At 36.7% G+C, this 17323-nt stretch overlaps 2 protein-coding genes across 2 annotated transcripts; both read right to left on the bottom strand.

Moving 5' to 3' along the window:
• Nucleotides 1–304: 304 nt before the first annotated feature.
• Nucleotides 305–1064, bottom strand: LOC6567835. The gene is made up of 2 exons (XM_001993655.3): nucleotides 956–1064; nucleotides 305–886 (listed from the first exon to the last, which is right to left on the bottom strand). Exons 1-2 carry the CDS (start codon nucleotides 980–982, stop codon nucleotides 368–370), a joined length of 546 nt encoding a protein of 181 aa, XP_001993691.1. The 5' UTR covers nucleotides 983–1064; the 3' UTR covers nucleotides 305–367.
• Nucleotides 1065–7319: 6255 nt separating this feature from the next.
• Nucleotides 7320–8326, bottom strand: LOC116805798. Its single transcript, XM_032740224.2, has 2 exons — nucleotides 8125–8326; nucleotides 7320–7507 (listed from the first exon to the last, which is right to left on the bottom strand). The coding sequence occupies exons 1-2, from the start codon at nucleotides 8298–8300 to the stop codon at nucleotides 7369–7371; spliced, it is 315 nt and encodes a 104-aa protein (XP_032596115.1). The 5' UTR covers nucleotides 8301–8326; the 3' UTR covers nucleotides 7320–7368.
• Between the last annotated feature and the right edge of the window lie 8997 nt (nucleotides 8327–17323).

Raw genomic sequence — 17323 nt, 5'->3', positions numbered from 1 at the left:
CACCGATGATTGGTAGGGAAAAGCTGAAGAGCCAGTGAAGAATTACGCCATATTTATAATTATATTTTTTCTTGGAAGTTGGAAGTTGGAATTTGTGTCTATAATTAAAGCCAGCAGCCAGACACGCTAAATGCTAATGACAAGCGCAATTAAACAAATTAGGCAAAGTATTTAACGAAATGGTAAAAAAAATAGAATTATGGCGCGACATGCCGTCAATAAAGAATGCTTTTAGAATCATATTTCATTCAATTGCGCAACGAATTTTATAATAAATAAATAATTTATTTCAGTGCTTAACAAAACAAACAAAAACAGACAATAACGGGAATATCTCGAGCTAGAAAGTTGCCCCCGTTTGACGTAGTTAGAAATCATTGTATTTCGTGTTCTCGCCGGGATTGACGCTATAAAGATCGTAATCGAACTGATCCCATTCCGCATAGTCTGAACCCTTAGGCTTGGTGTTGCCCTTCTTCAGTTTCTGCTGTGCCTTCTTATTCCAACTGATGTCCACTGGAGATAATTCCAGGCGAGCACGCTGCTCCTCAGCGTTGACAGGCTGCGGAGATCGTACTGGTGTCCTCGATAGGAACTGTGACTCTTCCATGCCCAGATCGTTGTCGGAACTCATTTCGAGCTCATTGAAATTGGCAAAGTTCTGCAACTGCATCGACTCATCCGGATGATGATCAAAATACTCGGGCATAATTAAATTATAATTGTCAGTCAATGTCATCGGTGGCTGTGGCCGAGATGCATAAGCTAATAATGTTTCGCTGCTGGCGCCACGGTGATCGAAGGGCCTCTTCAGCGAGATTTGACTGTAGCGAGGCAGCGCATGACTTGTGCTCAGTTTTAGGCCCAAACAGCAGACAAGCAGCAACTAGAATTTTGGCATACAAATAGTTATTAAAATATGTTCGAATATATTTATTATATATGTAATGCTTACCACATTTCTATAATTTTTGGCAGCCATTTGTTGTGTTGAATATTCACTTTGCACTGATATCTTTTTCGAAGAATTGATAATACACCATTCAACTTGTAGACAAATATTTATAATATATTTACGCTTTTTTTTTTAAATGATTTGCAATTTTGATAAATTTTGTATCACGTCAAGTTACGTTTAAATCGAGCTCTCAAACACGTCTAATGTTCTGAGCGCTGTGTGTTTTTATATTTAAGGCACCCATCAAGTTCGATAACCAAAAAAAAAAAAGCATTCACTGCGTTTGTTTGTATTTCTTTCTCTTTTATTTTTGTTTTTGAGTAAATCCGGTTCGCAAGCGTCGATTTCCAAATGTGAGCGACCATTTGGCTGCTCTGCCGGAGCGTACCGACTGACACACGCAGAAGACGTCAGTGCATGTCCGGTTGCAAGTAGCGTATGCGTCATGCGGCGAGTTGCATGTCAAGTTCATTGGGCACAAATACAATATAAATGCACCTGCGACAAATTTATGAAGTTGGCACACATTCATTTATTTATCTTTAACATTTTAACTTTGTTTTTTATTTAACTTTCTTTGTACTCACTGCTTGCAGTTATTTTATTGGCAAATTAATAAGCACAATTATAAAAAATAAATTACAAATATGAATAACACACGATTTGTGTACCACTGAACTTTTGCTCAGTCGTTTTGAGTTATCATATGCGTATATTAAACACACGCACATACACACACACACACAACACACGCACAGTCATACAAATAGGTACATCAATCAAAAGGTTTTATAATGTGATAATTTAATATTGTTATTTAATTGCTGATCTGCTGTGCGTTGCCTTTCCTTATTTTATACACGCTTTGTTTGAAATTATAATACAATGATATCGTAAACCGAATTAAATGGTGTCATTAAGAAAAATACTAACAGAGAATGCAAATTGGAAGTGTTTCACTTTAAGATTGAGCTTCATGATAAGATTTGTGATTCAAATGATTGGCCTTCGCTGTTGCCTGCATAAGTAGAAACTTTCTATTTGGGTGAGCGCAAGAGTAGAAAGAATGTAGAAAGATTGTCCCAAAAACAATGATTTAAATAGTGAGATAAAACTGATTCTTCAGAATCTAAAATAAAATAAAAATGTTTTAAAATAAAAATGTTTTTGAATTACATAAAATATACTCACAAGTTAATTTTTTGATTAAAAAGAAACAACTTTAATTGACAAGAGGTATGTTGAAATGTGCTTAAATAAAATAGTTACATTTCAACGAAAAGATGAAAGCTAATATTTCTAAACAGACAGAATAAAATTCATCAAAAAATAATCTCATAATGCCTAGCTACAAAATGATTTCAAATATGGACATTTTCATAAATATCGCAAGCAATGCAATAACTGACAAAGAAAGTCTCTTTCCAAAGTATTTATATATAAAAAAATAAGAGCATTTGTTTTTTTTTAAGGCTTCTAGAAACTTTCGTATTTTGCAAAACAAAACTTACCCTTCCATCCGAACACCCCGCAACTGATGACTTTATTTACATTACATTCGGGCGACACTCTGCCTGGCAGTGTTGCATCCAAATAAAATAATGAATTCCGCAAAAAAATGCCCTCAAACGGCTGCGTCATACTCTGAAGCTTATTTTTCACTTACATTACTCGCGTATTTGTTTATTTTATTTATTTATTTTCTTTTTGTGTAAATTGTATTTAGCATGAATGTGTGTGAGTTGTGTATAAATTGCTGCGCGGATTTGTTGTGTGTTTAATACAACTTTTATTGTTTTTGTTGCTGCAGGGCCACCACCCTCAATTCCGAACATGTTTGAGATCAAAGACATGCTTTTGAAAGTGAGTAAAAAATATGTAAAAATGTTTTGTTGGGAATTTACGCCAGAACAAAAATAAAAATAAAAAAATGGTCGGCAGCACCCAAAATAAAACAATGCAACAAAACAAACATGAGGAATTTGACTTTTAATTCTTGTTTATTGTTTTGAAATGTTAATTACAACATTTTCAATTATTTGGAGAGATTCAGCAAAATTCAAAGCGACCTCCAATATTTGTCTGGCTTGAACTATTTGTTGAGCACTTGCAACCAATCCGGGCAAAAGCCTCAAAGCGACGTGCCCCAAAACTCAACCACAACATTACATCAGCTTGACGAAACTGCAAGAACGCCCAGCTGGAAGGCACTTCCTGCGGTTCCTACCCACCTCGCAGTGTTCTGCCCAACTCTGCCCTGCTCCTAAATAAAGCTCGCAAAACCTCAAGTCTCAATTCTCAAAGCAATTCAGGCGTCATCCCATGCTGTAAATCGTTATCCATTCAATGGTGGTGCACGCAAGCAAATACAAATCAAATTAGATTTAATATGCAATTCAACCACAACAAACTGTGCACATAATTTGAACGGCTCACTCCAACACGATTTAATCGCAGACTTTGTGCAATGGTCAGCCAGGCAACTAAATGCTTAACCAAAAGCCTCAACATTTTCAATAAGTTTAATTACAAATTGAGATTACCAGATATATGCTGTCTTAGTGAGTTTAATTTAATGATTATCTGTTTAAGTTGAATTTGCTTAAGCGATTCACTTGACCTCAAATTATATAGCCCTCAAGCATTGCTTTTGAAATAATTATACAAGACTTTTCAAGCTATCTGAAAACTAAAGAAACGTTATTTTATTTTCAATTAAAGATTTTTTATTCCTTTAATATTTTAATTAATTTTACTTATTATTATTGGAATTATACATTCATTTTTATGAATTGTTTTAAATTCATTAAGTTATCCATCCAGATTTAATCATATGCTTATCATAAAGTTTAAACGCGTTCATATGGAGAAATTAATGAGTTGACATATGAATCAGCTTGACTTAAATGCTGCTCCTTTTAAAAATAATCACGACTTTATTATAACAATTTTCGCTCGACTCGCAGCCAATAATAAATTATTGCCGCAAGTAAATGAGTAAGCCGATTTATTCCGAAAACTTATGAAGTGAATGAAGTAATGTTTTTTTTTGTGCAACTCTTACAACAGCTTATTGACCCAATTAACAGCATCTTCCACTGACAACTTTAAGCTTTTGCAATTATTTAACGTACAATGAATGCGCACTTGCAACACGCACACACACACACACACAGGCAGCCATAATATGGGTCATTAGCGCCGAGTTGGCTATTTGTGCCCCATTTGCAGCTGCTGGCCACGCCCACTTAATTGCCATTAATTACGTTTATTTCATCGATGACTCTTACTTAATCTGCATGCTTGCAGCACGTCGCTAACCTGAAAAGGTGCGGCAACATCAAAAACAACGACAATGTCCGCTATATTGATGCATAATTATCTGCAAATTTTAACACAAGAACTTGCAACATTAAGTGGACTTAATGTCAATGCGACTGGCAGCTGACATAATCGCAAATCGTCGCATTAAAATCACTGAACAATATCAAAATCAAAATCAAATTCCAAATCAAAACCAAAATCGAATTCCCAATTCGAAATTCAACCTAATTAGATTTTGCAGTTTTGTTCTGTGACCTGGTCAGCTAATCGCGAAAATGATTAACCGATTGTTCATAATTGAAATGTGTTCGTTTTGTTGTGCGTGTGTGTGTGTGTGTGTGTGTGTGTGTGTGTGTGTGTATGGATGAGTGGGTATTTGTGTTTGTTTATGATATGGGACCGTTGACAGCGATAAATCAGCACTTGTGATGAGTCAAAGGCGAACGCGTACACGGCTCATTAATCAAATATCTAATTACGAGTACATTATTCCAATTTCATACTTCCGAGCACATGCATATGGGTAAGATGTGTGTGCGAGGCGGGTGTGTGGGTGTGGTTGTGTGTACAGGGTGTTAGTGGTGGTGTTAGGCTGCATATGTACTTTGAGGCGGGCTCTGTTCATTAGAGAACGCAAAGGATTTTAAGGCCATGCGATTTTATTGTTTACCCGCGCGCTAATTGTAAATGCCAATCAGGGCGGATACCAGACCAGGCACAGGACCATGGCCCCGGCCCAGATCCAGATCCACACCCGGACACGTCTACAAAGACAAAGCCAATTCTGTTGAGTCGAGTGGCAGTGGCGTTGTCTCTAAAGTCGCTGCCTGATTGCGCCAATTGGCAAGCGCCCGGGCCACGCACGACTGCCTCATACAAACTTGAAACTAAACAAGAAAGTACTGCCATTATCGGCGTACCCAATTTTGTATACCCTTGGTTTCTATGTAAGCTATACGAGAAGAAGAACAACGTTCTTTGGAATCTTACTATTCGGGATAGTTTCGATATTTATGAGTTGAGCAACTGAATCTCAAATGAGGAAATACAACATTAAATTAACGAATTGTAATTAAAAATTAAAGTAATTTTTTCCCGGTTGTCTGTAAAATCTATTTAAAACTAAGTATTTGACTGAGGATAGTGAATTTGGTTAAGATATCTTGAAAAACACAAAAATATATACTTATTGATATAGTTTATTGTAATATAGACAAGCGGATAAATGTTGTTATCTGAGATGTGAGCTTCAATGTGTTACTCAGTTCATGGGATAATTAAAAATACCTTCGAAAGCAAGTGTATAGCTAGAGACGTAGTCGCATCTGGGGGCAACTGACAACTGGTAACGCACAAAGATAGACAAGGAGTGCGCTGATGTAACGAAACGGTTAATTTAGACGGCAATGGCAATGACAACGACAACGACAACGACAACGACAAGAACAACAACAACAACAACAAACGAAGGCAGTTCAAAAGCTGTCAGCACAAGCTGAGAAACAGGCAGCAGCAGCACAGTGAGAACTCGGCTTTTCCATTTGCATAGGGGCGTGTGTGGGTCCAGGATCTGCAATTGAAATTGTCATTGCGAACAGCGGGTGGGGGTCGGGTTATAAGCTTGGGTTAGGGGTTATGGGTTAGGGTTAGACTTGCTGTCGGTTTATTGCTGGATTTTGCTACTCTGTCTGTTGTCGTATAAAACATTTTTTAGTGTTTGTACTCGGTAGCTGCTGGCAAATGCTTAGAATTTAATTAGCCACGCACCCCGATTATGGTCCATTTTAAGCAGCGAGCATGAAATTACAGTTGCCTCCTCAAACACAACAATACAAGCTACAAAATATGGCATGACACAGCATTTTTATTAACCTCTTTCAGGCCTCTTTGAAGTATCAGGCTTAACGGTTTGGTTCAATCCCCCTTTCTCAGGCCAGATATTAAAGCTATTTTATTTATGCATGCATATTTATTTCACAATTTTATTTTCATTATTTATTCTAAGTGTCAGCTAAATGAATAAATAATAATAAATAATAAAGCTGTTAATCAAAATTTTTAGCAATGTGTAATGTGTAATGAGCAGAAAAGTTATAAAAAATTCACAATTCAACTGAATTTATAAATTGTTTGTTGTTTAGCGACCCCATTTTGTTATTTATATGTTTTTTATTTTTATTCATATAAAAAAATGAATGGTGTACTAGAATATGATAGTCCTCCTATAATATATTCTATATAATTATTTATAACAATCGTTCGATCGGTTATAGAATGAATATACATTTCCAGTAAGCAATCATAATCCAGTCCATCATGTATTAAGCCAAGCAAGTCAAGTTGTATTTAGGTTGAGATCATCAATTTAATAAATCTCTGGCAGTATATAAAGGATCATCCAGGAGATAGAAGGTAGAACCAATCATATTGCCACAGTTTGTGCTGTCGTCATCCGCATCGTGTCTTCGTTTTACTTAGTTTTGGCTGTTGTCATTGTTTGTAACTGTCGTCTGGCGATTGTGCTTAGCGTTGACGCAAAACAATGAAAAACACTTCAGCACTTTCATTTTTCAGCTGAAACACTTTTGTAGACAAACACACACACATACACACAGCAGCAGCCGCAGCATACTTTTTGCGAATTTTTATTTATTATTTTCTTGCTGACAACGCAGCACCAACACATACAAACAGTGGCAAACAATTTGCAACGTCGCACTCAACATGAAGTGTTGCGGTTTTTTCTTTCTGTATGGCGTGTTTTTATATTTTTAGAAATTGTTTTTAGTTGAATGAGTCGCTTTTGTTTTTCAAGTTGGACAACATGGCAGCAGCAGCAGTAGCGACAGCAAATGGAGTTATCTAGAGGCGTGGCATCGTTGATGACAGATAAGACACATATTGTAGAAACTTTCTGCTGTTGCACACACACACACACATATGCGACATCTGCTGCATTCAACCACCCACACACACGGAAACAGCTATTGAGCTGCGCGAATATATGCAACACTTTTTATTAATTTATTTTCTCAACCATTGCGCATCTTTATTAATCAGACCGAGCCATTTTTAATTAAAAGCCACTAACCAGCTGTCGCCTTGAGCAGCTTTGCACTGAGCAGCGGCTTCGCATAGCAGCAGGAACACGGCATGCCCGCCTCTCCCTTCTCCTTGCAGCAGCGTTCGCACCACTCATCCGTCGCATGATCCGCTTGAGGTGAGCTAATTAAAATGCATTGTTTGAATACAAATAACAACAGCAACAAAAATCTGCCAAGATATCTATAGTCGAGGGTGTCTGACTAGGAAACACCCTGTAGTCATATAATGTGTGCCTTACCCAATAAACGTGCACTTTCTTCCATAATAATTAAAAAATTGACATATATTCTATGCCATGCAAGAATATTCTATTTCTATCCTATTCTATTTCAAAATAGGAGATTGACAGTTATTGCAGACCCCGCTGATTAAAACATTCAATAATAAGTGGAATATTCTTGAAATTTATAAGCTTTACGATAGCATAAACTATAAATTTGCAGATCTTATAAACATTTTGATTGAGTCGGAAATTTATAAAAATTTTACAGTCTGTGTATTTTATCGACTTAACATTTTCTGGCTGATGTTGAAAAACCGGACGTACAGATACACGGACAGACAGATTGAGATGGCTATATGGACTCGGCTGTTGAGTAAGAAAATGTACACTTCTTTTTGTCTGTCACATAACATAAATACAACTTCTTGTTACCCTTTGAACAGTGTAGTAGTAGTAGTAGTAGTACCATGCATCCGGTAATAAAAGTATTTTGCTTGAAAGTTGTTTTGCTTACGTAGGCTGAAAACTGCTGCCCAGACTTCCGATTGGCGCCACAATACTAGCTGCTGGCGGCCAAGTTGCTGTTGATGTTCCAGTTGTTGTTGCTACTGCTGCCGTTGCAGGCGGCGCCAATGCAATTTTTGGCCCTGTTTGTACATAATGGATGTACTGATGTTGTTTTTGTTGCATCTGAATTGGCAGCTGAGTGAATTGTTGGTGTTGTTCTTGTTGTTGTTGCTGCTGTTGTTGTCGTTGTTGTTGGTGTTGTTGTTGCTGTTGTTGTTGATATTGCGTAGACGTTGATTGCTGTTGTTGCTGCCGTACATTGACGCCATTGAACCCCTGCAATATTTGAGGTTGTTGACTTGCCAACCTCACAGGATCTGAGGCTTCATAAACAAAAAAGTTTTGCTGATTTTGTTGTTGTTGTTGTTGTTTTGGCTGTTTCCCTTCAAATGGTAGGCTCTGTGGTTGGAATCGCGTTTGCTCCCGCTGCTGTTGTTGCTCCTGCTGTTCTGGTTGCTGCCAATTTAGCATAGTTTGGTCCAACAATTGCTGCAACAATGGCGCCAGTGCACCGCTATCCTTGATTTCGTGCAGCTCCGTTGCCTTAGTAATTTGTATTGCATTCACTTGATTTGGCAGCTGTGTGGCTCCACCATCACCGCCATTAGGACGACCATCGCCAGAACGTCGTTTATAGGTTGTGTAAGCAGCACTGCAAGTAAATAACTGCTCAATAGATTGACCTGCTTTTTACATAAGCCCACAGACGACCTACTTTGTCGCCGGCTGTTCAAACAACTGTGCTCCGACTCCGAGTGTGTTCCAGCAACATAGTAGATTACTGCTGAGCACAGTTAGCAGCAGTGTTTGCCAATTGAAAGACATATTTGGTGAAGCGAACCTGCCACCTGGAAGCCCAAATGTTTACTAAAACCAAATTACGAATAATCGAATTATGTGCTGTAGAAACCTGTCACATTAGATCCGATTCTCTACAAAACTTGTCGGTGCTAATAATAAAATATGTTCTGCATTAAATTATCATATTTTTTTTATTTTGTCATTGATGTGAATGAGTAAATAACCTATTGTTTGTACATGATTATACATAAATATATTTGCTCATAAATATGCATATAATAATTATTAAGTGCGAACAATCTAATTAGCATATTTTTGTGATAGGTCCGACACAACAAATAGCTGCAAGAAAAATCATTAAAGTCATATTGTTTAAAGCGGCTAATAATTTTGCTAAATAGAATTTAAAACATTTACATTTTGAGGTAATTTATTATTGAATCAATCATGATCTAATGCAAATTTTTGTTATATTTTTTATTATAACAAGTTGACCTAACTTTGTTTAAAGTTCCGGTTTTAGAGAAACTCTGTCACAGTTTTTATGTACTAGACTTTTATGCCCCACATAGATGGACTTGAAAATATTATACATTTTTGTTGAATAAATCATCAAATTTAAGTAAAAAACTGAAATAAAGGGCATTCAATACCAGCTTTTCTCGTTACGATTTTACGACTTGATATCTTTTGATATCATTTGATGTTCACAATGAGTAGCAGAGACAATTTTCGTAGAATCCCACTTATTTGTCCTTGCCGGTATTAAATGAAAGAAATATTTTGTTGTCGACTACTATTTTTAAAAAATCAAAAAGATAATTAAAAAAATATATATATTTTGAAACCAATACATAACTTTGTTGTTCACAAGCACAAAATAATGCTTCCGAATTGCTGTTCTTTGAAATTTCTGTACGAAGATAATTTAATGTTTTAATGGTAATACAGCAAAGCTTCTATAGAAATCATTATATTCATTCAAGCTGTCACTTACTGATACTTGACAGATAATGCTTGTAATGCGGCATGTATGAGTCCTGTGAGTTGAAGAACTGGACAGGCTCTAGGACGACGAGATGGCCATCAATCTGTTAAAGGGCAATCGCTGATGGGCATCTTTCACACTTTAAATGCATAGCCCTTAGTCATAGTTTATGTGTGTGTGTGTGTGTGTGTGTGTGAGCGAATGTTTTTTCATTAAATTACATGCGTCCTGTCTGCCAAAAACACACACACACACACGTATCCAGGGACAACTCGACTCGACCACCAAAGTCATGAAATTTAGTGTTGGTGGCATAATTAGACCATCAATTGCGGAAAACTCTTGACAGTCGTGAATGGACGTTTGTGTGTGACGCATAACCGCAGAGTTACAGTGCCCACAATCACACACACACACACACACACACACACACACACACACAACACACACACACACACAGCCACACAGTTACACAAATATAAGCACACATAGCATTGGGGAATAAAGTAATATAGCCCAAAAGCATAAACTCATCAACGTCGGAAATGCTGACAACGAGAGCACAATAACAACAACAACAACAATCACCACAACAAAACTGGCCAAAAAGCTAAAGCGAGTCTGTTAACGTTGGCCCATCGCTTTTTGGCCGACTGTTGCTTACAGCTATAACGTAGGGATAATATCACCGACAACAACAACCAACCAACAACCAACAACAACAACAACTCTCTCGCCATTTTGAAAAGCAAAATGCAAAGCACAAATGCTACTTTTGTCGCTCATAAATATTCACTTGAATATATTTTCGGTTGTTCTTGTTGTTGCCGTTGTTGTTCTTGTTGCTGTTCTTATTTTTGGCCAGTTGGCTGTGTGGTCGCTTTCATTTTCAGTTTCTGGCCAAAAGGCGCAAAAGTGTGAAAATGTCGAGCATTTTTATGACTATTTTTTGTGACTGCTGCCAGCGGACTGTGAAAGTTAAGCACATAAATTACATGGGAATTTCGCACTGGTCCAAAGAGTCGACTAAGAGAGACAGAGAGAGAGAGAGCGAGAGAGAGTGGGGAGTGGGAGATTGAGAGGTAGAATGAGAGAGAAATTAAAAGCACATTGCCCGGGAAAAACACTTCCGACGCGTCGTATGTGAAGAGTGCTCTTTTTAGTTAAATTACACGCTCTAATCCACAACTTTTGAGTGGGCTGCAACAAAAATGAAAACCAAACTCAACACCACCAAATAAAGTCTAACATAAAAGGCGACATTTCGTAAAGGCGCCAGAGGGCCACCAAACAGAAAACCACAGCAGACAAGCAGGCAAGCGCCAAGGACCTAAGCTCAACAACAACAACAGATACACACACACACACGCAAGGAAAGCAGCTAAAAGTATGCAAGGCATAATTCATGCTGATGGAACTGTATGCATGCATGTAAGGATGAGAAAATGGGAAGTGAGCGCTGCCCGCTGCCCGCCCCCGACCACCCAACCCCAGCGCGACCACCCGCCTGCGTCTCTGCCCGGAAAGCCTGAAAATCATATGCATCACGTGATTAAACGCGTCATGCATGAAAATGTAAAATATTGCGCTCGAGAGTGCGAGACATAGAGAGCGAGAGAGAGCGAGGGAGAGAGAGAGAGAGAGAGAGAACGGGCGGCCACACGGAGTCAACGACTGGCGAGAGAACGAATCAAAAAATAAAAAAAAAAGTAAAAAATATAAAATAAAAAAAATTAGACATTGCACGTCATGTTTACTTGACTTGACTGGCAAAGCCGAAGCAAAAACAAAAACAAGAAAAAGCTCGTTCCCAGCAACAACAACACCACAGCGCCTCAGTTACAAATTTCCACAATTTTTTCTCATTTAAATGGAGAAATTGTTCGCTGACTGCCACTGACTGAGATGAATCTGGGCAGCACGTGCTGAGACGTCAGCCATCATGCCATGAACTTGGCCAAAATAGAAGGGGTTCCTTCGCCAACGTCATCAAACTATGCTCAGCAATTTGTGGCTTAAATGCAAGTAAATAAGCATTGAAAATAATAATAACGTCCTGCGTTAAAGGTCAAAATGAAAGAAATCGCGCTTAATAAACACACTACAAAAAATACATATATCAATTAGGAAAGTTATAAATTATTAAACACAATTTGGTTTGAGATATATAAGATTCAACATAAATTCAAGTTTGCATTCAAGAATTTCATGTAGTTCGTATCTAAGAAAAAAACACTAATTCTTTGCTATAACACAAATATTTTTGATTCGACTAAGTGACCAAATTTAACAACTTAAGTACGAAAGCTTTAAGTATTTTCTGTTTCGTTCAACTGAAAAAAAAATAATAATATGCATGGCTTCGGGCAATTTTAATCGTAATCTGTTTTAAAATCTAAGAAAATCCATTCATTTGAATTATTATTAATTATGACATATTACATTTTACAGATATGCTTAAATGATTAATGCATAGGGAATTTTAAGTTAAGAATACTCAGAAACTCAACTGTTTTATTTTAAATGGCAACAATACTAATCTAGAGCCTCACTTTAGCACGCATACGCCGCATAACTCATTTAGTGCATTTGCCAGCCGCTTTTCCTGCCACACATAATCACATGCATATATATATATATATATATATATATATATGAAGTTATATGAACATATTTGTGTGTGTAAGTGTGTGTGTGAGTGACGTCATCCCCTGCTGAAAACTTTTTGTATACTTTGTGCAAAATTTATTACTACATTTGTATATGTCACTCAAAGGCGGGCACAGTGAAATTATGTCAGCTAAAAGTTTAAGTTTAACTACTTTCCTATGAGTTTCTCGTAATGTAGCAGATCATAAAAAAAAGGCAAGTAGAAGAATGTTCAAGAGGGAAAGTGTAAACCCCAAGGAGATACCCTTCAATCAGCTATGAGGTAGAGTATTTAGCAAGAAAAGTTTGTAGCCCTAGATTTTATGTTATTTTTTATAATATCAGCTTAAAAAATAGTTTTTTTTCTCTTTTTGTATGAACTTTATATATTTTGATATGTATATTATTATAGTATCGAAAATGTCTGCAGTTGTTGGCTATGCATATTTGCACAAAATCTTTAGTATGCCCATTTTAGGGCTAAATATAGAGACACACTAAATGACAAGGATAGAGATATGGTAAAAGAGAGAGAGAGAGAGAGAGAGAGAGAGAGGGAGAGAGAAAGAGAGGTACATAATATGGTAACTTTCTTCATTTTGTGTATGCACACTTTGTCGCAGTTGCCGTTGGTGCCATTGCTGCACTTAGCTTTAGTTGATTATTTTCCACTTTTTGCTTTTAGTCCTCGTCCACATCTACTATTTTATGGTTGCACTGCAGCCTAGAAATGTGACAAATTCTAGTGTCTTCCTGGCTTAAATGATAAATGCTGCTGGGCACGCTTAGAGCCTGACACACTTTTAGTTTCTTTTAACATAGTTTTTTTGGTTTTTTTTTTGGGACGCAGCGCAGTGCGGCTAAAGCCAAATTATAGTGGACACGTGCCACATGCCACCAAAATAAATAGATGGATATAGAGTGGATTAAAGCGGCAAGGCAGAGAGAAGAAATGAAAACAGCTACTTGAAGCTCTTCATTAGCCGCTCCATTGAAATTTAGTAATGCATTTCAACTGACTGTTTCCTACTTAAAGCGAAAAAATAAATAAATAAATACATATAATTTGTAAAAAAAAAGAAAAAGATCCAGAGACAACAAAGCGGCAAAGTTTTACAACAGCAAATCAGCGAAAGCGCCAACAAACTATTAAAAACTTTACAACAAGAGAGAAAAAGTTGCAGACAGAGCCTAGAACTTGGATATGGACTTGGATTTGGACTTTGCTTTGGGTTTGGATATGGCTTTGGATTTGGATTTGGATTTGGCTTTGGCTACTGCATATCTGACGAATGCCAAAAAGCAAAAGTTTGCCTTCAGGCTGCAAGTGGACGTCGAGACGCATTTGTATACACAATGTTTGTGCTGATTGCAGCGCAGCAAATAGCTTCTGATTTCACAAATCAAAAGTTTCTTGTGCGCCGCACGTGATTTATGCCTGCAGTCCTTCTCGCACCACCCGTTTGCCGACAGTCCTGCAATTCCAGACCCGGCAGTCCAGCGGAGACCGGCGACATGCACGAACGCTCGCTTGCGGCACTAAAAACTTGGAAGCAACATTGTTTGCTTGGCCGCCTAATGGTTACCGTACACTAAGAAAAATTATGACCTAGATAAATCGAAGAAAGATAAACTATAATTTATACAAATTAAAAAAATAACAGAAAATTACAAAATAATATAAAATATTTGTATTTCATTTTAGATTATAATTTGTAATACGCGTACTTCATTTTAATTTAATTTATTTGCATTTTTCTTTACTATTTTCTGGAATTCAGAAAAGATTTTTTCTAAAAATAAGAGTTATCATTTCTGCTTTTTATTAAAATTTCAATAATTACGTATTATGTTTCTCCATAATGGAATTCAACTGTTTACGGAGTTGTGCTACTTAAAACAATAATTTATTACCAATCACAAAGTACCATCAAAAGTCCATCAGACTAAAGAAAAAAAATTAGAAAGAGAAGAATATGATAATGGTTGTTTAAGGGCAAGCATTTCAACTGGATTTAGTAAATTTAACAGAAATAATTTAATTTAGAAATTATTAAGTATTTTTTTCGAGTGTAGTTTTTCTACTTTTTGTTTTATTTTTTTGAGGAAGGTGCGTTCGCATTGCTTTCCACACAAAACTTCTAATGAATGCGGGAATGCTCGATATACTTGCATCTAATTGCCAAACACTTGAAACTAGCTGTTTTCTGCCAAAAAGTAAACGCAAAGTTTTCTCGTATTGTTGTTGCTGGTAATGAAAATAAGATTGCACACCTTATGGCGTTGCAGCTGCAGGTGCTGCAGCCTCAAATGCGTTCGCTAAGCGTCTGTTAGTCATAAATAACATCAAATAATAGCCAAGCCGCAGAGCACCTAATAAAGTGCCGCAACAAACCGGAGGGAGTTTATGGCTGGATTGTCAGGGCAATTTTAGGGGGGATGGTGGGGGAGGGTTAAGTTTCGCGTGCAAGTGCCAAAAACTTTTTATGCTGCGCTGCTTCGCTTAAAGCAATTAACAAGCAACAATAACAACAGAAAACAACACCAACATGTTATTGCAGGCTTTAGCAGGTGTACGTGGACTTACCCCAAAAATCTAGGCTAATTAGATGCACTTAAGCGCAGGAGGGGGACATTTGGACATTTTTGCTGTCACTTAGTTGCCTCGCCCATCCCACGCTGCATGCTGCGTCATTTAGTTTTTTGTGTTTTAGCCACAAATGGTAAACATAGTTTTTGGGACAAGTGTGCCTTAAATAGTTGTGAGCAATGTTGCCAAGTTTTGCCCAACAAAAAGAGCTAGCTTGTAGACTATGGACTAAACACTATATATATTTTGTAATACATTACTTTAACTTTAGCTCAAATATTATGTTGTCTAAGCTTAAACTCTAAACCTTAAGATCAAAACTTTTAATCTTCAGCCTAGTTGATAATAAATTCAAATTAAAATGAGATCTAAACATTCCAATGGCTTTTGAGGTCAGTAATGGATTGGCCGCTTTTACTATATGATCCTAGAGGCGTATCGTGGACTCCCGTTAAAAACTCGCATAAATACAAATAAATAGTCCCAAAATAAAAAATACATTTTAGAAAGGGTAGCTCACCCTATTGTTCAAACACAAATTTTTATAAAATAAATATGTGTTATGTCCTGGGTGTTTTTTTTTTGTAACGATACACAGAACCTTTTTGTTAATTATATTATTCTTTAATATTAGTATTTTATTGGCAGATTTTACGGCAATTCGAATTCGTTACCGTTGAATTTGTCGTATGAGTGTTGTAATGAGCCCCTCACTTGGCCATCTCCAGCCTTTCCATTTGACTTTTCTATTTAAATTATATTCACTAGCCATTTACTTACAGCTATAAATTATACAAAATTAAAGGTGATGGTTTTTTACATTTTGCTAAAAGAAACTGATATTTATATTTGTTTTAAAAATCCATCAAAGCTGAAATGCCGCAAAACTTTGTATAGAAAAGGCTAAAATTCACTGCAAGTTACTTACTATTTCTAACGCTAATAAAAATGGCTAGATTTGACGGGAAAATGGCAAAACAGGTAGCACCAGCTTGAGCTGCAGTTGTTGCTATTATTGTTTTTCATAGGCAAACAAAAAATGCTGCCAACAATTTTGTGGATGGTGTAAATTGTCAGCAGACCGCAAAACATGCGAGCAATAAAGCAACTTTGTTGCAGCCACACATACACACAGATACGCACCCAGACACACAGATACAGGCAGTGAAATATGCTTGGCACGTCCGTCTGTCCCTCTGTCCGTCAGTCGCCTGTCGCATCATCGAAGCGTAAATGAGACATTTGCGACGCTTGTTTAATTAAAATAAATTTTAATTTAATCAAAAGTTGTCTCTGCATAAAAACAACAGCATCACAAACAACACAAGCAACAACAACAATAACCACTAACACCGGCTGGCACTTAACATTAAAATTGTTTGCATAGTTTTAGGTTGCTTCTTCGGCACATCCCTGTCAGCTGACAGATCCTTTGTCTATGTATTTTATATATATAGTTTTGTGGCACACGCGTGCCTCAAATAATTATTTAATCGTCGTCTATTGTCTACGTGTCAATTATGCAGTTGTCTAACATTGGGCGTGCCACTTAATTAAATTCTTACAATCACGTTTGATTAATTGTTAGTTGCAAACAAATTATTCTTTATTAGACTTAACTCTTACGCTACGTAATTACAGAATTTCAAAGTATTTGTGCCAATTTCCAAAACCTAAAAAATAATAAGACAGACATACAGACATAATCTTACAATGCCTTACTCTCGGTGGAACTCTATCTCTCCCTTAAATCAAATTATGCCTCTCTTTCTCTCTGCCATCATTACGTATAATTTTCATTAATTGTAAGCTACTAATATTTAAAAATGTTTGGTCTAATTTTTCAACATTAACCTTGCGTGACAAATAATAAATTATTCTGAATTATTCTGCAAAATTAGCGGTGAATTGATTTAATTTAAATTTTAAATGTTATTTCCACTCTAAACTCTTGAGAAAGGCTGTTCTTTAGTTGAAATTAGATATCTTACAATTGCAAACTTTCTGTTCTGTCGCTAGTTGTTATGCATGCGAAAACTTATATTTCTCTGCGCACATTCAAATGCAATAAAAACACAAGTACAATTGTTGCATGGATATATACATTTACCCATATAC

The sequence above is a fragment of the Drosophila grimshawi genome, unplaced genomic scaffold (genome assembly GCF_018153295.1).
Source record: "Drosophila grimshawi isolate 15287-2541.00 unplaced genomic scaffold, ASM1815329v1 contig_311, whole genome shotgun sequence".
NCBI lineage: Eukaryota > Metazoa > Arthropoda > Insecta > Diptera > Drosophilidae > Drosophila > Drosophila grimshawi.
Note: the sequence above shows the minus strand (reverse complement) of the source record. Positions and strands in the feature narration are given on the sequence as shown.